The sequence below is a fragment of the Erythrolamprus reginae genome, chromosome 3 (genome assembly GCF_031021105.1).
Source record: "Erythrolamprus reginae isolate rEryReg1 chromosome 3, rEryReg1.hap1, whole genome shotgun sequence".
Lineage (NCBI taxonomy): Eukaryota > Metazoa > Chordata > Lepidosauria > Squamata > Dipsadidae > Erythrolamprus > Erythrolamprus reginae.
Window position 1 is genome coordinate 169,159,734 of NC_091952.1, and position 22,650 is coordinate 169,182,383.

The following is a 22,650-nucleotide window of genomic DNA, read 5'->3' on the forward strand; positions in this document are numbered from 1 at the left end:
TGCTTATGCGCAGATAAATTGTGTTGATAATGAATTAAATATGTGAAAGAGTTTAAAATGTTTCTTCTATGTTCTTTAATATTACTTGATAGCTTTTGCTTTCCTTCCTACTCACACTCTTTTTAGGAGTTGATTCCACTTATTCTGTGTACAGCTTGCCTCCATCCTGAACCTAAAGAAAGAGATCAACTTCTACACATACTGTTCAACTTGATCAAAAGGCCAGATGATGAGCAAAGGTTTGTGTTTTATATTAGCAGGAGGCTTTCTCTTTCTGACTTTTTTTTTAAATTAGGGATACTTATTTACTGCAGACTTTCTCTCAATAAGGTTCTAGTTTGGTTTAAATATTATAGTTGTATAAATTGCCAAAGGTAACATAAGCATTTTTAAGCAATGTCCTAAGTGAAAACATAATTTTCATAGCATCCTATGATGTATGGAGTCCTCAGAGAGGAGCAGGATACAAATCCAATAAAATAAAATATAATAAAATAAAAAAAATAAAATAAATAAAATAAAATAAAATAATAAAATAATTAATTAATTAATCCGTATAGACCAAGGCTGTGGGTTGGATGCGTCACACCTGGCCATCCCCATGTCTGGTTTAGCAGGGGGGGGGGGGGGGAAGTCCTGAAATGTCACATGACGCCACTGTGACAACGCAAAGTTGTCAGCCCTGGTACAGACCAACAAATTAAAAAAACTTGTGTCTGTATAAATTTTTAATAATCTTTACTCCCTTGATATAGTCAACATTTAGGACTGAGGAATAGGAGTGGTGTGGCCAAGTGGTGAAGACAATTGCCTTGCACTCAGAAGATTGAAAGTTCAATCCTAGGTAGCGGCAGATACTTCTCTCTCAGAGTGCAAAGAGAAGATATCCGCTGTGAACTCTGTCTAAGCATCAGGAAGAACATCTGCCCAGTGAACACTCAGCTTCATTCAGCCATCCCAACATTAACCAGAATTAACAATTACAAGATTGTAAAAAAGAAAAAAAAAGACTGAGGAATAGTTGCATATTTTTTCCAATGGATTACTGAATGAATTATTTTGATATCTGAGGGGAAATTCTACAAGTAGTAGCTATCCCTGATTATAAAAACCAAAAAACCCTAAAATTGCTACATTTTATCCAATCAGCCATCTAACTCTGCCTAATGACAAAATTACCCTTATGCTTGTCCACTTTGAAAAATATAAGCTTTTATTTCATTCATAATATTAACATTCATTGAGTTATTAAAGCTGTTTGCCTTGTTCAGTACTATGTGATGATATAAATACAGTATGCCACTTTTCATTCAGTTCTCCTGAAATTGAATCTGTTTCAAAATAATTTATTTTTAAAACTCATTTTGATTTCTTCAAATTATCTCTTATAAACCACTTAAGTATATATTTTTAAAAATATTTAGATATCTTCCATCTATTTTGCCTTATTTTAGCTACTGTTTTTGTATTCCTAATTTATTTCAAATTTGAAATAAATAAAGTTCATAGTATAATATTACTGAGTAATCATAAATCTACTATTTTTTGGTTTGAAATAAACCCTATATATCCATTCCCTGTTCAGAAAACATATAGTAAATAGGTTTATGATCAATCCTCAAGCTTTGAATATACTTCTCGATATAGCATTGGGGTAGTAACAGAACAGGGGGAAAAAGACAATTGTCAAGTTTTAATCATCAGGCTGTGACTCATGAGACTGTCCTTAGGAAAATATTAAAAAATCAAATTATTTGTGAAGTTATCTTGGCTTTGCAGCACAGACTTAGAGCAATCTGCAGATTCTTCAAACAGAATTAAATTTTTGAAGGGAGATGATGCAGTGCTAATTGAGGAACTGACATCTTTATAATGCTTAGAAGACTACTTCTACCCCCTATTGAATGGTAGGTAGTGGGGAGTTACGTTTCTTAAAAACATTTTTAAAATTAAATATAGTGTAAGATTCAGTTTCATAGAGACTCTGTTTCATAGAAAAATAAATGTGGCCACTTTTATCACAGGCTAAATTTGATATATGGGAGATATTAACTAAATATTCTTTAGTTTCAAAACATCAGTACAATATAGACCAAATCCTCTGATTTTATAACAGGATAAACAGTTCTTAGCATTTTGAAGTTTTTACACATATTAATAAAAGATCTATTTTTTCTTTCCCTCTTTCCTTTTTTTCAATTTATACCTTACATTAAGTAGAAATTGAAGCAGACTTTATTCTGCTGTAGTATATATTCAGATTGTGGATCAGTTTTTTCCTACAGCATTTTTCTTGCAGTGTGTATATTTTAAATATTTATTATGAAAAACCATGACTGCATTTATTTTGTTTTCGAAAAAATATGAGCAGCAGTTTTCTACAGGTAGTCCTCATTTAGCTATAACATTGAGGCCAGTAACTCAATCATTAAGCAAAAAGGTCTCTAAATGGAATCATGATTATGTTTATGATATTACTTCAGCTTTGCTTTCCAGGCTTGAGAAGCTTATAATTACAATGACAGTCATAAAATTACTTTTTCCATCACCGTGGTAACTGCGAGTGGTTGCTAAATGAGACAATCACTATACAAGGACTACCTCTAAAGTCAATTCCATTGTATACAAAAGCAAGATAAAAGTGCATTTCCCATAGAAATAAAGAAAAAAATACTTTTTAAAAGAGCTTGTTTTTTTAAAGTTATTGCTGTTATCAGTTGTTGACTTGCTGTGAGTAAAAGTGCCATCTGGTTCAATTATCTTAATTATTCTTTCAGATGGTGCATCTGCTGTTTGCTGGTTACACTAGCATCTTTTTTCATTATAGGCTTTTTTTTCTTTTAAAACTAGGCAAATGATTTTGACTGGATGTGTAGCATTTGCACAGCATGTTGGACCCACACGTGTAGAAGCTGAACTATTGCCACAATGCTGGGAGCAGGTATAGTTTCTAGTTTGCATTTAATATGATTACTATAGCATTTTTTAAATCGCACGTGGTGAAATATAATTCTGCCAGAACAAATTCTAGGCTAACAAAAATCAAGAAGAGTTTGAATCAGAATAGGTCATATCTAAAGTCAAACATCAGTGATTTGGTTTTTCTGTGTAAATCAAAGAAATTTTATATTCAGTCTATTCAATAAATAGAAGATAATTCCATAGTATTGAAATGCAACATTATTTTCACCTTTTAGTATAAGGTTTATAAAAAAAACATTGTAAGCAAAAATAAAGGAATAAATGTAAACAAATATTAATGAAATTATTGTCTCCCACAGATCAATCACAAATACCCAGAAAGGCGGCTATTAGTAGCAGAGTCTTGTGGAGCATTGGCACCATACCTTCCTGTAAGTGTTCTATATGCAGTTGCTGCTGTTGTTGTTATTACTATTTTAAATTGAATCTAAATTGTCAAGAATTTAAAGTTGTGGTCTACAACCCAAATCCAATAAGACTCAAGAAATGGGTTTGTACTAGTGTCATCATATTATTGACATACTGTTAGGGGCAAATAAAAACAACGTGGTCTATTATAAAAACTAAGTAATCTACGGTATTCTTGTGCCCAATCCCACTATTTCATTTTTATATCCTTCCCAAATTATACTGCCAAAATTGGAAAGATTTCAGAAAGTTTGAAGTAGTAGCCAATTCAGTAGTTGGCAGTTGCATTTTTTATATTTAACCAAGAGTTCATGGCCAACTCGGGTTCATTTTTTTTATTTCAAAATTTTTAAATGTTTCATTTTAAAAAATGTTTTAAAACCATCTAACATTTTTTTTAAATCATGCTTTACTTTTAAAGTACTCTTTCCTAAAATCAAAGTTAAAATGTAACATAAACCAAAATAAAGCAGTTTTTGGGAGCTCCAAAAATGAACAAAAAGTAAATCTTTTAAAAAGTAAAACTAAATAAAAGAGTATTTAGTCAGAGAGTTCCTTAAGTGGCATGTTTTTATTCCACCAATCATCTGAAACAGCAGAGCAGTGAACATATTATAAGTTTATATTATATATTATATAATATTATATTATATAAGTTTAATAACCATCCTCTTGAAGTCTTAAAAAAATAATTTGCGATTTTCCTGCAACTAATTTTTTGAGTAAAAGCTGATAGAAATATCTTGCTACTAATTTTTCTTCGCAGTTTTGAATTGTGTATTGCTGACTAACAGCAGGTTTCTGTTTATTTTTAGAAAGAAATTCGTAGTTCGTTGGTTCTATCCATGCTACAGCAGATGCTAATGGAAGATAAAGCAGATCTGGTACGGGAAGCTGTTATCAAAAGTCTTGGTATCATCATGGGATACATTGATGATCCAGACAAATACCAGCAGGTACTGTGCCTGTTTATATGTATATGAGTACAAACACATGAAATATATTGTTTACAGGGATACAGGGTAAAATATTTTGCACAGTCGCTGAATAACCTTGATTACTTAAATTATTCAGAGACATCAGTTTCTAGAATGCATGTCTGCTTTTTATATGAATGATGTTACTCATTTTCTTATAAATCATTTTTACTCTGTAATTTTACAAATTTAGAACAAGTATTTACTTTTTCTTAACGCAGCTTAACAAAATATCCCAAATCAAACTAAATCAAACTAAACTAAATAAAATTTCTACATGTGTTTTTCCTTGTATTACCAGGGATTTGAACTGCTACTCTCTGCACTGGGTGATCCCTCAGAACGAGTGGTTAGTGCAACTCATCAAGTATTCTTACCAGCTTATGCTGCTTGGACTACAGAATTAGGAAATTTACAGTTGCATCTTATACCTACATTGCTTAGTAAAATTGAAAAACTACTGAAGGTAAATATATAAAATATATAAAAAGTCAGATTTGTTTAGTCATTTGTGAAAAACAAGGTGTTTTAATATAAACCAAATAGCTTTGGTGCCTTCTACTTCAAGGCACAGACGTATTGATATATTTGGTTGTGGACAGAACCATCAACCGTCTTTCTCATTATTCTACTAAACATTTTTCTTAAGATCTTAAGTTTGTACCATAATTTGTGATGTATGTAAAAATAGTGGAAATATAAATGCAGGTAATTCTCAACTTATATAATAACTGAGCCCAACATTTCTGTTACTAAGCAAGATAGTTGTTATATGAGTTTTGTCCTGTTTTACGACCTTTCGTGCCACAGTTGTTAGTGAATCATTGCAATTGCGAAGTTAGTAACATGGTTGTTAAGTGAATCTGGTTCTTCATTGACTTTGCTTGTCATAAGGTCTAAAAGGAGATCACAAATTTTGATGGCATGACCATGAAGAGTGAAAAATGATCGTATCACGTTGAAATACTAGCAGCAGCTGTCCATGAAGGAAATTCAGGAAAATCTGTTATTCTTTAAGATTTTATCCTTGGGGCAAAGGGGAAGTTGAAAACTGCTGCTTCTTTCGTGTTGGAAACACTGGGGCATTTCCAGAATAAAAGAAATTGCTGGTGACATCACCATTGGCTAAGGGATGCCCGATTTGGGGCTCTTTTCATGATCCTGTTAATGTGCCCACCAAAGTGGTACCTATCTATTTACTTGTGGTTACTCACTTTAGAACTGCTAGGTCAGCAGCAACTGGAGTGGATTGACAGGAGCTCGCTTTGCCATACAGCAGCATTTGGGTCTTGAAAGCATCCTTACCAATTGTCAACCCACCACGTTCTGCAACATTCAGGCCTCAAGTATGGGCTTGCCTGATTGTCAACCAAGTGTCCTAACTATATGGCAGTTGAAAACTATGATCCTTATACCGCCCATTTTATAAAAACACACAGCTACATTTTGTATTTCCCCTAATGATGCTTGCCGCCGCTTCCACTACTGGTTCACAGAACCGGGAGCAACACATCATTTTTTTTGTTACTTTTCATTTTTTTCATTAAGTGGAGTTCTGGTTATTAATAATAAAGATCTGACTGGTCAACTGACTCTGCCTGTGTGTGTGTGTGTGTGTGTGAGTGAAGATATAATGCATACATACATACACATACACACTCACAAATATATATAGAATTTTAAAAATTCAGCAAAAACATGTGAGATATATATATATATATCACATGTTTTTGCTGAATTTTTAAAATTAAGGGAGACTAGGATAGCGCTATTTCGGCCTTGTTCTGGCCTCATCTGGCCTCATCAGCTATCCAACAGAAAAAACATGTATATGTTATATATATATGTGTGTGTCTTGGCATATTTGGGGTTTTTCCTATGTAAGGTTGATAGAATCCTGACGATGTTTCAACAAGGTCCCACTCGTCATCTTCAAGCTGGTGTTTTTGGCTTTGTGCTCAGGCAAATAAATAAAGCTTTACAGAAAATACTAAAGCAAGTCCTCGATCCACAGCTGACTTTGGAACATCATCTTTTGGTTGTGGTGAGGGGGGGCATTTACCCAGGTTCGCCTAGCGCACCAGTTGCAGCCCCTTTAGGACAGGGAGTCTCTACACAGTCACTCATGCCCTTATCACCTCGAGATTCAACAGCTGCAATGCTCTCTACATGGGGCTACCTTTGAAGAGTGTTCGGAAACTGCAAATCGTCCAAAATGCAGACATGCAAGCGGTCATGGGCATTCCTAGGCATGCCCATGTTTCTCCAACATTCCATGGAGTACATTGGCTGTCGATTGATTTCCGGACACAATTCAAATATTGGTAATGACCTAAAAAAAGGTCTATATAGCATCAGGCCAGATTACTTGTGGGACCGCCTTCTGCCAAATTAGTCACAATGACCGGTTAGTTCCCACAGAATCGACCTTCTCCAGGTCCCATCAACTAGACCAGTGTTTCCCAACCTTTTTTGAGCCGCGGCACATTATTCATATTTTCAAAATCCTGGGGAACACTGAACGGGGGGGGCGCGAGGGGGCTAAAGAAAAGTTTGGACAAAAAACATATATCTTCCTCCATTTCACTCTTTCTCCTTCCCTCTTTCTCTCCCTTCCTTCCCTTCTTTCTCTCTCTCCATCCCTCTTTCTTTCTTCCTCTCTTTTTGCTCTCTTTCTCTCTCCCTCCTTCCCTCCCTCTATGTCTTTCTCTCTCTCTTGCTCTCTCTCTGCCTCTCTTGCTATCTCTCTTTCATTCTCTCTCTTTCTTTCTTTCTTTCTCTCTCTTTCTGTCTCTCTTACTATGTCTCTTTCTTTCTTTCTCTCTCTATCTCTTTCTCTCTCTCTCTCTGTCTCTCTCTCTTGCTATCTTTCTCTCTCTCTCTTTCTCTGTTTCTCTTGCTTTCTTTCTTTCTCTCTCTGTCTCTCTTTCTCTCTCTTGCTATCTCTCTTTCTGTGTCTCTTGCTATCTCTCTCTCTTTCTATCTCTTTCTATCTTTCTCTCTCTCTTGCTATCTCTTTCTTTTTTTCTCTCTCTCTTGCTATGTCTCTCTTTCTCTCTCTCTCGGGCGGGGGGTGGGGGCTAAAGAAAAGTTTGGACAAAAAAAATATCTCTTCCTCCATTTCATTCTATTTCTCCCTCCCTCTTTCCTCCCTCCCTCTTTCCATTGTATCTCTCCCTCCCTCTTTCCTTTCTATCTCTCCCTCCCTCTTTCCTCCCTCCCTATTTTCTTTCTATCTCTCCCTCTTTCCATTGTATCTCTCCCTCCCTCTTTCCATTGTATCTCTCCCTCCCTCTTTCCTCCCTCCCTCTTTCCTTTCTATCTATTTTCTTTCTATCTCTCCCTCCCTCTTTCCATTGTATCTCTCCCTCCCTCTTCCCTCCCTCCCTCTTTCCTTTCTATCTCTCCCTCCCTCCCTCTTTCCTTTCTATCTATTTTCTTTCTATCTCTCCCTCCCTCTTTCCTCCCTCTTTCCTTTCTATCTCTCCCTCTTTCCTTTCTATCCTTCTCTCCATCCCTCAGCGGCGGCAAAGAAGAAGGAAGGCAGGCTGCAGAGGGCACCGAGGACAAGAGCGCTCGCTCGCTCCCTCGCCCTCTGACTTCCCTCCCTCGCTGCTGAAGGGACGAGCGCGGGCACGAAGAGCGGGAGACCCCCAGACAGAACGGCTGAGGGGAAGGAAAGACGGAAGGAGGGAGGGATTGAGAAGCGAAGCCAGGGAGGGCTGAGAGAAAAGGGGAGCGGCGCGAGAGAGAGGGGGGGCGGCATTCCCGAAACGGACGGAGAAAGCCCTCGCAGCGAAAGCGCTCCCAGCCAGGGGGCTGCTAGAGAGGGCATTCTCCGTCCGTTTCGGGAAAGCACCGGCAGCGCCCCGCCCAGCTGGAGCTTCCCTAGGAGCTCCGCAGCACACCTGGCTGTGTCTAGTGTGCCGGTTGGGAAACGCTGAACTAGACAATGTTGCTTGGCGGGGCCTAGGGGAAAAGCCTTCTCTGGGGAGGGCGGCCCTCTGGAATCATCCTCCTCACCTTCTGTAAGACTCACTTATGCTGCCAGCCTTGGGGTGATTAGATCTTAGCCCCCTGGCCAACAAATGTTATATAGGGGTTGTTGTTTGAATGGGCATGATTGATTTTTAATACAATTAAGATTTTAGAGTAGTTTATTTAGTTTTAATTTATTGGATTTAGCCTACTGTATTTTATTGTTTCTTTCATATGTTGTAATCTGCCCCGAGTCCTTTATTTATATTTTTATATATATATACATACATACATACATACCTATATATACATATATACATACATACACACACACACACACATACACATACAAGTGGGTTGGTGTAGAGTGCTGGCTCAGCTGCTGCACGCGGTTTGGTTGGCTGTGTTGAAACATCCTGATTATTTGATGGGGTAATACCTTGAGCATTTATAGTATTCATAGAGGGACAGCAGCTCAGACCACGCTTTGTTTGGCCGAGCACAAAGCCGAAAGCACTAGCCTGAAGATGGCGAGTACGACCCCGTCGAAACGTCACCAGGATTTTATCAACCTTACACAGGAAAAGACCCGAATATGCCAAGACCTACATCCGTGAAAATCTATGAAAACGTATAAATACACACACACACACACACTTTATAGGAAATGCTGTTGTGACTATGTATTAAAAAAAGGCGAGTTTTAATTTAAATTTCTGGCCTATGTTTTAGGAAAGTGAACATGGATTGGATGAACATAAACTTCACATGTATCTTTCCGCTTTACAATCCTTGATACCTTCTCTTTTTGCACTGGTGTTACAAGATGCCCCGTTTACAAACAAAGCTAAGCTTCAGGGAGAAGTCCCACATATAGAAGGTATTTGCTTTAGTGTTTTCTGTAAAGCTTTATTTAGGAATAAGATATAGAAATGATGGTATCTTTTTCCAGTGTTATCAGAAAATAAAATGTTTGAGATCACTTCCTAGATATTGCAAGGATACATTCATGTGCTTTTCTCAGTTACAATATAAATATTGTTTCTTGTCTCCTGGATTTATTTTAAATATCAATTTAACTAAAGCATGGTTTTTTAAAATTTCCTATGCAATCCTTATGAGCTTTTTGAGGACAGCTAAGTTGACTTATTGACACAAATTGAGTAGTTTTGAAAATATTTGTTATCTCTTATGCTTTTTTAAAAAATATTGGTTTGTCTGGTGCAAAAACTATGCAGAAGTCCAGTTGTTTTCTTAATATTATTTTTAAAAAACCAGTCCTCTTGATTTAGCAACCAGTGATTTCTGTTAGTAATTTAAAACCCTCTAGGTTATTGTTATCTATGAATGCAGTTTGTTCCTTTCAGATATATTTTTCCTAGTATAGTACTAAACTGATAAGGCCCTCAGTAATCATAAACTTAAATCAGTATTGTCCTCTATATATTGTTGAACTCAACCGCCATTACTCCTAATCAGTATGACCAGCAGTGAAAAATAAGCGTTTTAGCTAAACAGTATTTAAAGCTATATATTTCAGGTTTTCTTTAAAGAATCAGATCCTAGATATAAGACAAACAGACGATCCTCAGTTAACAGCCATTAATTCAGTGACTGTTCAAAGTTACAAAGATGCCGAATGCATGGTACTTACAACCAGTCCCAAAATTCCAAGCATCCCAATACGTCCATAGTCATATAATTATGATCTTGGCAACTGACTCACAGTTACTGTATGATGGTTGTAGCATCCCACAGTCACATAATCAACTTTGTAACTTTCCTTGTCTGCACCCTACAAACAAAGTCTAAATTAAATGTAAATTTTGAAATTTAATACTAAAACCACAGGTTTATAGGAAACATAATATTAAGTATAATGTATAACAATACCTTTTATTCAAGAGAAGGGAGCTATGTATTTCTCAGAATAATGTTACCTAAGTCTCATCATGCCTCAAGCTATGGCCTAGAGTGGAACTGTTGCCTCAAAATCAGGAGGTTGTGATTTCAATCCTAGGTAGAGACAGATCTCCTGCTTGGGCAGGGGGTTGGACTAGTTGATCTGCAAGGTCCCTTCCAACTCTGTTAATCTGTTAAATCAATAGCTCAGTATCAATCATGCTAATTAGAATTAATAATATTCAGAAGACCTGCAGGAACACAGATACGCCATTGAAATCTGATTAATAAATAAATAATGATTAAAATGATGATTAAAAATTAATCACACCCATGATTTCTCTTCCTGGTTGTGATTGGATCAACCGAAGATAAATATTTTGGTTGTTTGCTTACAGTAACAAGGTTCCCAAGACCTGTATCACCTCTACAGGATGTGGCTACCATAATCGGAAGTCGTGAACAACTAGCTGTATTGTTGCAACTTTATGATTACCAGTTAGAACATGAGGGTACCACAGGATGGGATACTTTACTATGGGTTGTCAATCAACTGTGAGTTCTCCTTCTTTTGTTCCATTTGATAATTTTGTTTTTAAATAATATTTTAATGTCTATCTTTCACAACTTATGCTCTAATCTGTTTCAATATTTTCAGATGAATACAAGCGGCATGCAAAACTTTTGCATATTTAAACCTCTTAATTCAGAAACATTACTTTTAGATTAAAATGAGGTATCCCAACTTTGTTTGACATTTTCAACACTGTTGTGACCATTCATAAAATGCTAAATTGATGTTTAAAGCTTCTAGAATGGCCAGAACACTTAGGCTTTTCATATTCAATTTTGAACTTAACTGTTCTGAACTCAGAACATTTTTAATTAAAAAAATAAAATGCTTAAAATATTTTAAATTTAAAATATTAAAATAAATAACATTTAAAATACTGTGCAGAAAATATTCTACACATTTCTATTTAGTATTGATCATATTCTCATGATTGACTCCTGGTAATGTCACTAGCATTGCCATAAAATTTTACCATGAATTTCAGGTAGTGCTTACTTAACAACCTCTCCAACCTTTTGGGGAGTCTGTCATTCAAAGCTATGATTGACTCCCCAAAAGGTTTTTGTAGCCCAGTTCTGCAGTTCCAATAATAATAATAATAATAATAATTATTATTATTATTATTATTACTATTACTATTATTATTTATTAGATTTGTATGCCGCCCCTCTCCGAAGACTTGAACTGGCTCACAACAGCAAAACACAGTACAAATCCAATGATTAATAAACAGTTAAAGCCCTTAATATAAAAACAGTCATACATCCCAAGCAAACCATACATAAAACGGAACAGCCAGGGGGAATCAATTTCCCCATGCCTGGTGGCAGAGGTGGGTTTTTAGGAGTTTGTGAAAGTCAAGGAGGTTGAGGGCAGTCCTGATCTCCGGGGGGAGTTGATTCCAGAGGGTCGGGGCCGCCACAGAGAAGGCACTTCCCCTGGGTCCCGTCAGATGACATTGTTTCATCGACAGGACCCGGAGAAAGCCAACTCTGTGGGATGTAATAAGTCACTGGGATTCGTGCAGCAGAAGGCGGTCCTGAAGGTATTCTGGTCCGATGCCATGGAAGGCTTTATAGGTCATTACCAACATTTTGAATTGTGACCGGAAACTGATCGGCAACCAATGCAGACTGCGGAGTGTTGGTGTAACATGGTCATACCTAGGGAAGCCCATGATTGCTCTCGCAGCTGCATTCTGCACGACCTGTAGTTTCTGAAGTAGAAAAGCATAGCCCCGTGTAGAGAGCGTTACAGTAGTCGAACCTCGAGGTGATGAGGGCATAAGTGACTGTGAGCAGTGACTCCTGGTCCGGATAGGGCCGCAACTGGTGCACCAGGCAAACCTGGGCAAACGCTGTGGATCGAGGAGGATGCCCAAGTTGCGGACCCTCTCTGAAGGGGTCAGTAATCCCCCTCCCGGGTAATGGACGGACAGATGGAATTGTCTTTGGGCGGCAAAACCCACAGCCACTCTTATCAGGGTTGAGTTTCAGTTTGTTGACACCCATCCAGACCCCAACAGCCTCCAGGCACCGGCACATCACTTCCACTGCTTCGTTGACTGGACATGGGGTGGACATGTACAGCTGGGTATCAATGGTAGCTACTACCAGCCCCTGCATTCATATGACCACATTTGAGTTATTTGCCATCTTGTTCAACTTTATAGCCGGTAGCCACATGATTTCAATTTATAATGTTTTATAATAGAAATGAATGGATTTCTTTAACGGTTGTGTCATTTCACTTTACAACCAAAGTATTCACTTAATTGGATTGGTCATGTAGGTGTTCAGCTTGCACCATTGTAACTAATGCCCCAAATTCCAGATTCCATTATGGTTATATGGAAAAATGTATACAGAAATGGAACCAGTTGTAATATATGTTAATTAATTTTAGGAAGCTTGAATAATATAAGTTTAGATTTTTAATCACATCAAAATTGTAAATAAAAATAAAATAACTTGTTTGAGCCTAAACACCAAGAACAGCAGAGTCTTTCTGGAAAAGAATCAGCTTGTTTACATAATCTTAATTTTGATTTTTCAGGTTGCCTCAACTTATTGAAATTGTTGGTAAAATCAATGTAGCTTCAACAGCATGTGTTCATGAATTCTCAAGGTTTTTCTGGCGACTTTGCCGAACATTTGGAAAAATTTTCACCAATACAAAGGTATAATGAAATTAACAATTCTCTGTATAAATAGTGAAATGATAATATGGAATTATAGATTTGGAAAGGATTTAAAAGACATTTCATTTTTCTCTTCTCGGGCAATTTTTTCTATTAAAAGGATACTACAGAGAATTTTATCGTGATTTTGCCTAATTTTTCTTATCTATTAATCTTTTCTTGTTAATTATTTTTTTCTATTGTAGCATGTAAACCTTAAATGCTTCTATTTCACCACCATTAGAAAATGTATCTGTCAACACTTTTTTCCATTGTACCATGCATTTATCCATTTAAACACAAAGTAGGCAATTAAAATCCAATAGATTGAATTTGCTAGAAAAATTAGATTGTCAGATTAAGTTATACTAATTGAAAAATATACTAAGGCACCAATGCTCTACCTATTAACAACTTTGTGAAAGAGGCTCACATATCATCAGCCATTTAGATAAAGATAGGGATTTTTTCCCATGGTTTCCATTCTTATCCAGATCTTTCTGAAAAGGCAGAATACTTTCTTTGCAAGGATAGCTTTTCAAAAAATATGCTTGCCAAATATTTCAGTGCAGGGTATAGAAGTAGAAGCTGAACAAATGTTCTTAAAACTTTCCGAATGTGATTGCCTATAATTTCATATGTTACTGTAACTCTTCACTTCTAAAAGCAATAATCAATTTCAGAAAATATTTTTCTATTTTACTTTTGCTAGTTTTGAATCCAGTTGCAGAGAAAACTTTCTCTTTAAACAAAGTTGTAGACATAGTATTTTGGAGATAAAATTCCATTAGAATTTACAATTGGTTGGAAAGGAGGGAAATAATAATAATAATAACAACAATAATAATTATACACATATATACACATACATACATACACACACACACACACACACACACACACACACACACAGAATTGTTAATACTCAATTTATTAATGGAAGTGGCAGTTTGTATATAATATGAGACTACGTATATCCATTGTAATTGAGTTGTAAAAAAAAGTTATTACTAGGAGAAAAAAAGTAGAGAAATACGTAAGTTATACAAACCATATTAGTGTAAATTGTCAATATGAATTGCTGTAAGAGAACCCTAGGGGTTATATCATATAGTTGTTAGTGTGTTGGTTAATGTTTCTCGTATGTGTGTTTTCTTTTTTCTTTTTCTATTTTTTTTTGTATTGTATTTTCTTGTTTTTTTAAGTATAAAGATAAAACGGAGAGGCTGCTGACTCTGTTAACACACTGTGTTCTTTACATTTGTTTGTATCACCCAAATGTCAAAAAAATTATCCTTTGCCTCTTAAACAAAATGGTGACAGTGGTTTAATTTTTATATCTTTAAATGTATTAATAGCACTGTTTCTTACAAATTAACTTTTCAAGTTAGTATCTTACCTGTACGTATCAGCCATTGTTTTCCAAGATTTAAATAACAGTGGATCAGGTAAAATAGTAAATGATATCGAAAAACCATTTCCAAAAGAATAACCATTAATTTCTATGTCAAAAAAGTCATGTATGAAAAAGTCAAATATAAAATAATAAAATGTGTTCATTTTTCTTGATCTTTTTCTTCCAGTGCCCTTAATTAATGCTTAATTAATGGATGAGGGAAATATAGATACAAATATTTTAAAGGATTCCTAAAGCACCGTTCTTTAATATCTAGTGATTACATTATGCTTTACAATTTTGAAGAAGAGTAAATGTTGATTTCTGTTCCATGCTTTAGGTAAAACCACAATTCCAGGAAATTTTACGGCTGTCTGAGGAGAACATTGGTAGGTATATTTTTCCTATAAATTTGTGGGGGGGTTTCCCCAAAAAGTTTTTTTATTTTTCTCCACACTAAAAACATACATACATCATATACCTTCAGTACAACTTAGTAAACATATTCTTAAATATAATAATTAATCTTAATTTCATATCTGTTCTGTTTATATCTTTATTTGCAGTATGTGTCATTTATTTCATGCTGCCTTTATTGTCTAATTTCGTTACCTGGATTACACACATTTTTTTAAAAATTCCAATCTAGTCCGTGGTGCTTCATTATCTTCCTTGTATCATTTACTTCTCATTTGTTTTTCTTTACTCTTATTTTCTCATAACTAAACACCCCTAGGAAAGTCCACATCTACTTATCTTCAAAAATAAAATATCAACTCATATTAAGTGTTTTATACATTACTTATATACTCTACAATACTGGAGGAGATAGAAATTATTCAAGTTCCAAAATCTCAACAGACTAACTTATTTCATTCATCATTCATTGCAATTTATCTTTCCCTCTAGTGATACAAATATACTGTATAATTAAGTCATTTCATCCATTTTTAGTTATGATACTTCCCTCTTGATAATACAGATATACATTAACCAATTTTAAATTTAATCCATCAGATCAAACTTATATCAACCCTCTATTTATATCCATAATTATATTAGTACTTGCCTTAGTATTTACCTATTTAAGTAATTCTTCTACATTATCAATGTTAATTGTACATTATCAATGTTAATTATCACCAAGAATATACTAGCTTATATGTAAAAAAGAAAAATATAATATAATAATAAAATAGCAATTAACTGTTTTCTTTAGATCTCCATCCTCTCAACTATAAATTTATTCTTAAATGTTTAATTGGTAAAGACAGATGCAGATTGTTCCATATTTCCAAGTCCTTTTTGATTTGAGCTAAAAGTTTTATATAATTATCACCTTTTAAAGACAGGGATTTGGCTGAGATCCAGATACATAAGTACTTTACTTTCTTTGTTATTTTCATCCTCTCAACTATAAATTTATTCTTAAATGTTTAATTGGAAAAATATATCAAGACCATCAATGAATTTTGAAAAAAGTTATTGTTTTAATATATATAAAATTATTTCATTCAAAGATTGTAAGGTACCGGTGCTTAATATTACATACACCTCTTAGCTGTTTACTTAATTAACTACAGCTGCTTTTCTCAATAAGTGATTATTGATTTCTTAATATATTACAGCGTTTTATCAGGTAACTAATATGCTACTTAGATGTACTTTTTAATAGCTTATTTGAATATAAACTTGGGATAGTCCAAGACTTAACAGAGCCAATAATAATTTGGTAGTTTAAACTTTCCTCATATTTAAACATTCCTCCTGGCCTATGCTACGAAATTAAGCTATATGTGGTACGATTTTGCAACAGATATAGTACTAATATTTTTTTTAAATGACTGAATGAATAAAATATAGAATAGTCTATTTCTAGATCTGTATCTGCAGAACTGTTCCTTCTGCAAAAAGCTAGATAAAAAACACTATTATTGTTGTTGTTGTTATTGTTGTTGTTGTTGTTATTATTATTATTATTAGTATTATTATTATACCACTTTATCTGAGAGAATAAGCAATGCTAACTATTTTTCCTCACAGAACATTTGATGTTTGAACTCTCTGAATTTGTCCTACTTAGTTCTGTAGAAATAGAAACTGGGTGAACAGAGGGGCTGTCCCTAATTTTGACTGGGCATTTTTAACAATGTTAGGTAATAGCATTATGTAAATGTGTATCAATTTGAGCATCATAAATTACTTCAAAACTTTTATTTCTTAATTTCAGATGCAGCAGCAGGGAATGGAGTACTAACAAAAGCCACAGTTCCTATCTACGCAACAGGTGTACTTACATGTTATATCCAGGTAAAATCTGTTCTTCAATTATGAATTTGAAGAAAAGACAATAATTATCTTTACTTAAAACTTCTAAATAAAATTTAAGTAACTTGAAGAATACTTACGCTTTTCCTTAGATCTTAAATTATATTGCTTTCAAAAGTGTCTAGAAAGAGATTTCATCTTCCTTTTAATGGCTACTTCTAAATAAAGTTTTGCCTTCATTAACCTTGCACACTCCATCTCACACTATCAAAAAGGTCAACTCTTACTGTCAAGATTTTGAGAGGGAGGTGAATGCAGGGGATTGGAGTAGAAAATAGAAAACTTGTTATTTTCTGATAAGGACTTCGTTTCTTTAAAAAGAATGTTAGAATGTTATTATCACCAAAGTCCTTTTCCCTTCTGTTTCCAGGGAAAAACCCCGAAAACTTATATTTAACTTTTTATCATGCAAAGTTAATTTTCACCAGTATTTGCTGTACCCCAGTAAAGTATCACTATTTTCAGTATTATAAAATGAATGTGTTGCTATTCCTTTTAGTAAAAGGAACAGGATTAGATAAAGCTATTACGTGTAGTTATACAACCATACAATAATCTGTTTGTTTAATTGTGAACTTTGGAATTTGATATAAGCTGCAGGGAGGGTTCGATCATTATTACATAATTTCATTTTAATAGAGGAGAGAAGTGACCAAATCAGTATACACTTCAAAACTGAACTTTATAAATGAAAGTTGGTTGGAGGGACAAATATAGCAAGAGAATCCAAGTCAAAATGAAAGCATTCAATATTATAGGAATATGCTTTATGAAAGAACAGTCGATGCATAATTATTGTTATTTATAGCATATAATAGTTGCTAGTTTGCAGGTAATTTATGTTTTACGAGTTTTTATATACAGCTGATTTCATACTTTAAGGATACTGTGACTACAATCTATATTCATTTAACCAATGATTCAGTGAAAATAATGCTATCATTGGTTGCGGTTCTCTGACTAATGATTTGGTGTTACATCACAGGGAATAGACATCCTGTCCCATTCTAGAGCAAAGTGCTGAGAGCCAGGACAGTATCTTCTGATCAAAGGGCATGATTGATTCATGGGTCCCAAAATATTACTAGGTTTCCTTTAGTTAAAAACCTAATGTGGTGCCTGATAATATGACAGGATATTTAAATTCATGTTTTTAAACCTCTACTTTCAGGAAGAAGACCGCAAGCTGTTAGTAGGATTTTTAGAAGATGTCATGACTATGCTTTCATTATCTCATGCTCCCCTTGATAGCCTAAAAGCATCTTTTGTGGAATTAGGGTAAAGTATTTTACTGAAACTGATATAAAGGGACGGTTGTTTACATACAATATCAGATATAAGAATTTAATCTCAAAGATTGTGGAATTCTGTTCCTAAACATTTGCATTATAAAGCAATAATCTATGAGTCTGCAGGACAAGAATTCTGTTATGTTTTTGTGACATTTTACCATCAAAAATAGCAGATATCTTATAGTCTTTTGTGCTCTAATATACAGTAGCAGTATGCTCACTCAAATAAATATACAAATGAATATGGCACATTCCTTGTGTGTCCAATCACATTTGGCCAGTAAAATTCTATTCTATATTATCAGATTACCTCATAATTAATTGGAGAAAAAAGTTACATAATAACCAATTTGATAAATGGTACAAATATATATTTTAATTTAAAAATATATTGAAAATATAGATGGACATTTGCAGTATCAGATCAACCTAATTCATGAAACCTATGTTTGAATTCTCGTTGTTCATGTATCCATGCAGTATACAGGTAGTCCTTGACTTACGGCCACAATTTTTATCGCTAAGTGAGAATTTTTGTTAAATGAGTTTTCCCCCATTTTATGAGTTTTGTTGCCACAATTGTTAAGTGAATCACTGCAGTTGTTAAGTTTGTAAAAGGGTTGTTGTGAATCTGGCTTCCACATTGAGTTTGCTTGTCAGAAAGTTGCAAAGGGGGATACACATGACTCTGTACTGTAATCGTCATAAATGTGAGTCAGTTATCAAGCATCTAAATATAAATCACATGACCATGGGACTGCTGCAACAGTCATAAGTGTGAAAAATTGTCATTTTCTTCAGCGCCATTGTAACTTCAAATGGTCACTAAGTGAACTGTTGTAAGTCAAGGCCTATCTGTAAATGCAACATTTGGAATAGTCAAAATGTTTGCCCTAAAGAGCTCCTCCTACTCTAAAAATACACATTAGGTGATAAATGTGGTTGGACATAGATAAACTGTAACTGCAGGCACTTTGCTTTTGTTTATATTGATTCAGTTTAGCTGAGAAAGAAAATTTGAGAAAGCAAATAACTATTTATAGTTTAAATCTGATTGTTTTGTGTTCTCAGTGCAAACCCAGCATACCATGAATTGCTGCTAACTGTATTATGGTACGGAGTTGTCCATACTTCAGCACTTGTTCGCTGTACAGCTGCCAGAATGTTTGAGGTAAGTGTTTATTAAACATATTTTAGATATTACTAATTCTATTCCCTCAAGAAATACTGGTTGCCCTTCCCTGTGCCTATCACCATTTAATTCCTCTTTTCTCAGACCCTAGATGTGAGACAGAGGGGGAACCCTTACAGTCAAGTGGATATAGTATGGGGCTTCAGAATACATCCATTTTTACAGAAGGAACCAGTTATGTTAAAAAAATACTATCAGGGAAAATAATAATTTTAGTATTGGATTGTTACATGCTGTTTTTATCACTGTTGTTAGTCGCCCCGAGTCCACGGAGAGGGGCGGCATACAAATCCAATAAATAAATAAATGAATACATTTATCTGATATAATATATTTAGATGCCTAAAAGAACATTTTAATATTATAATCTGTTTCAGAATATTTTAAAGTAGTTGTGCACTGTGTGATGGAGCAGGATGTTAATCCTATAGTTTGAAATGAATTTTCCATTATTCATTTCTTTTTTTAAAAAAAATAGTATTACTGTGTTATGTGTGTTTGTGAAACATTTCAGGGGAACAGGCCAAATAGGCTTTTATTTCTGACCTGAATTGGTGCATTGCTTGCTTAAAAACTTCTGTTAGCTCTGAGAAATCATTTCAGTGCTGAATTCAGTGTTCAAACCAGCCATCAATTTTAAATACCTTGGGAATTGGACAATCTCTATCAAAATGTTTGGTTGCTTTCAATGAAAACATCTGAAATTGCCTGTACAGTGATTAAAATAAATATTAAGTAACAAAAAGAACAGCATGCTGTTCTTATTTTGCCTGATATTGCTGGTACATAGAATTGAAAGAAAGGAAGGAGCTTTGGGAATTGCTGGTGGCTTTGATCCTTTGGATCCATTTGCAGCCAAATATCTTTCAATTCATTTAGAAGATTTTCTGCTTGTTAAAAAATGGCACTTGCTAGAGATCAAGAGGTCTTCTGTCAGGAAACAGTAGAGGATTTTGCTTCATTCTGATGTTTCTCTGATTAGCTCTCGCCCTGATAGCTTTAGGCTACATCTGAGTCCAATCCACGTTTGTCAGAAACAAGGCAAGGGTTGATTTTAAATATATACTGAGAGGGGGCTCAGAGAATGAGGGAAACCTGTCTAGAACTGGGCTGCTAAGGGACATGGGTGTTTTGTAACAGTGAGGAGCATAATAAAATGCCCACAATTTGGCTTGCAAATTGAATTTTGCAGAGGCACCTCTGCTGACAGTCCAGTGACTGAGATCAAATAGCCTGCAAAGCCAAATCACAGCTGGCCTGATTAAAATGAGACCACACTGATGTTAACTAATTGGATAATTAAACATCTGCAAGAAAACTTCAGAGACCACCAAGGACTGCTCAGAGAAGAGAGAAAGATGCATCTTAATCACTGTATTTATGTTTAAACTTATTTTTTTTTTTTTGGATATTTGTTTTATTAACTGCAGTGGACTTTCCAAATTGAAACACCAGTTTCAATATACAGTATTACATCATTACTGAATAAAGTGAACACACGTCAAAACTGCTTTGTGATGCATTTCATATATGAACTGCATGCCTGAGAAAGACCAATGTTTGTAATGTTATCTGTCAGTGGGGGGGAGAGCGATAGAGATACAGAGGGAGAGGGAGAGAGGGGGAAAGAGAGATACAGAAAGGGGGAGAGATACAAAGAGGGGGAGAGAGATACAAAGATAGGGAGATAGAGAGGGAAAGGGGGAGAGTGCCATAGAGATGTGTGGGGAGGAGAGATACAGAGTCAGAGGGTGAGAGAGAGCAACATAGATAGAGAGAAGGAAGAGAGGGAGAGAAAAGGGTTTTGTGATTCCCAATTCTCTGTTCTAATGACCGGCTAGATGGGCGTGTCTAGGGGGATCATGTGACTGGGTGGGAGTGAGTTATGTCAAGTTGGCCATATCCACCCAGGTTTTGTAGCCAGGTGGTTGTTTTTTGTTTTGTTTTTTCCTGTGGGAAACGGGTCCAAGTGGCTCTTTGAATGTTTGCCGACCTCTGTCCTAAGATAAATATTTTAACCCTGATCAATACATAAGGGCCATCTTGCCATTTCCTCATCATGCACAAAGATGCTGGTCTAATTTTGTCTTCATAGCAGTGCAATTCAATATAAGAAATTATACAAATGTAATTAAATAGTAATGTATTACTTGCACATAGGATGCTTCTAAAGGCCATTTAGATCTTAACAAAATATTGCAGGTGACAAAGTATATAAGGTTAAAAACAGTTTTATTTTGTTTTGCCACATATTTTTTTCTCATAATAAGATGGCCTCATTTGAGAGTAATTGGGAACTCAATCTTTACTTGAATTGTACAGTATTTATGTTTTTAAATACACCCAGAGGCTAGTCTGCATTATTATTTTATGAGTCTCTTTCCTCACCTAAGCTTTTTTTAAAAATGACAATTGTCAAATGGAGAAAATGGCTAAATGAATCTGCCAATAAATTTTTCTAATTTACTTTTTTAAAATTTTGTAAATGTTATTTCCTATGTCAGGTGTATTTCCTTTTTATAATTCAGCCAAAATAGCAACAATATACATCTATAATCAACTCTAATACGGTTATAAAGATTTAATTGGATAGTGAAGTATTGCAAGTATTTCATTTGGTCTAAACCCAGGGTAGGCAAAGTTGGATCTTCTGTGACTTGTGGACTTCAACTCCCAGCATTTCTGAGCCAATCATGCTAGCTCAGGAATTCTGGGAGTTGAAGTCCACATATCATGGAAGAGCCAACTTTGCCTACCCCGGTCTAAACTAACATGCTCCTTTTTTACCTAGTTTTCCCTTTGGCTCTGTATGTTTGCATGTGCTTGCGTGTCATGCATTAATATTAAATTGAATATAATCTTGAGTGCTCTGTGATTATCCAGATTTGATCCTGGTTTGAACACTATCCATGCACAGTAAGGACATCAATTTGAATCTCTGCTGTAGTACATAAGTTAAAACCATGGGTGGGCATTGATTCTCTATTACCTATTTACCTGTTGAGTGTTTAAAGTTTTATATACGGTAGATTGTGAAACTTAGTAGCTCATTATCTCGTATAGTCAGGCATTTAAAATTTTTTGCAAGAGTACCAGTTAAAGTTCTATTAAAGTGAATTAATTATACTTTCAGTCGCTAGAAATCTGAAACTCTACTCTTGCTTTTTAAATTAAAGTATGTTAATGATCTACACAAATGCTATAGTATAAAAGCAAAAACTGTACAAGACTGAAGTCAGCCCACCCCTGGTTTATAACAAGACAAGTAATCATTGTGGCTTTCTATCCTACTGTTACATCTTAAAATCAAAATACATTCTAAAATGAGATTCCAGGTTCTCCTTATCTTCATATTATCTCAAGCTTCTCTTTTATGTTCTTTTTATCTTAGGTATACATGTTCTAAGTAATTAAAAGACATAGTATTTTAAAAAAATATTGT

At 34.8% G+C, this 22,650-nt stretch overlaps 1 protein-coding gene across 3 annotated transcripts in view; it reads left to right on the top strand.

Moving 5' to 3' along the window:
• The window catches only part of RELCH (RAB11 binding and LisH domain, coiled-coil and HEAT repeat containing), an 83,164-nt gene that overhangs the window by 45,408 nt on the left and 15,106 nt on the right, over positions 1-22,650 (top strand). For all 3 annotated transcript variants that reach the window (XR_011558679.1, XM_070747129.1, XM_070747130.1), the window contains exons 11-22: positions 127-239; positions 2,851-2,941; positions 3,282-3,353; positions 4,206-4,346; positions 4,669-4,833; positions 9,078-9,225; positions 10,646-10,802; positions 12,877-13,000; positions 14,737-14,785; positions 16,627-16,706; positions 17,896-18,002; positions 19,088-19,187. Coding sequence is in view for 2 of the 3 variants with exons in the window: in XM_070747129.1 (XP_070603230.1) it covers positions 127-239; positions 2,851-2,941; positions 3,282-3,353; positions 4,206-4,346; positions 4,669-4,833; positions 9,078-9,225; positions 10,646-10,802; positions 12,877-13,000; positions 14,737-14,785; positions 16,627-16,706; positions 17,896-18,002; positions 19,088-19,187 (1,347 nt within the window). In the remaining variant the exon portion in view is untranslated. The remainder of the gene's footprint in view (positions 1-126; positions 240-2,850; positions 2,942-3,281; positions 3,354-4,205; positions 4,347-4,668; positions 4,834-9,077; positions 9,226-10,645; positions 10,803-12,876; positions 13,001-14,736; positions 14,786-16,626; positions 16,707-17,895; positions 18,003-19,087; positions 19,188-22,650) is intronic.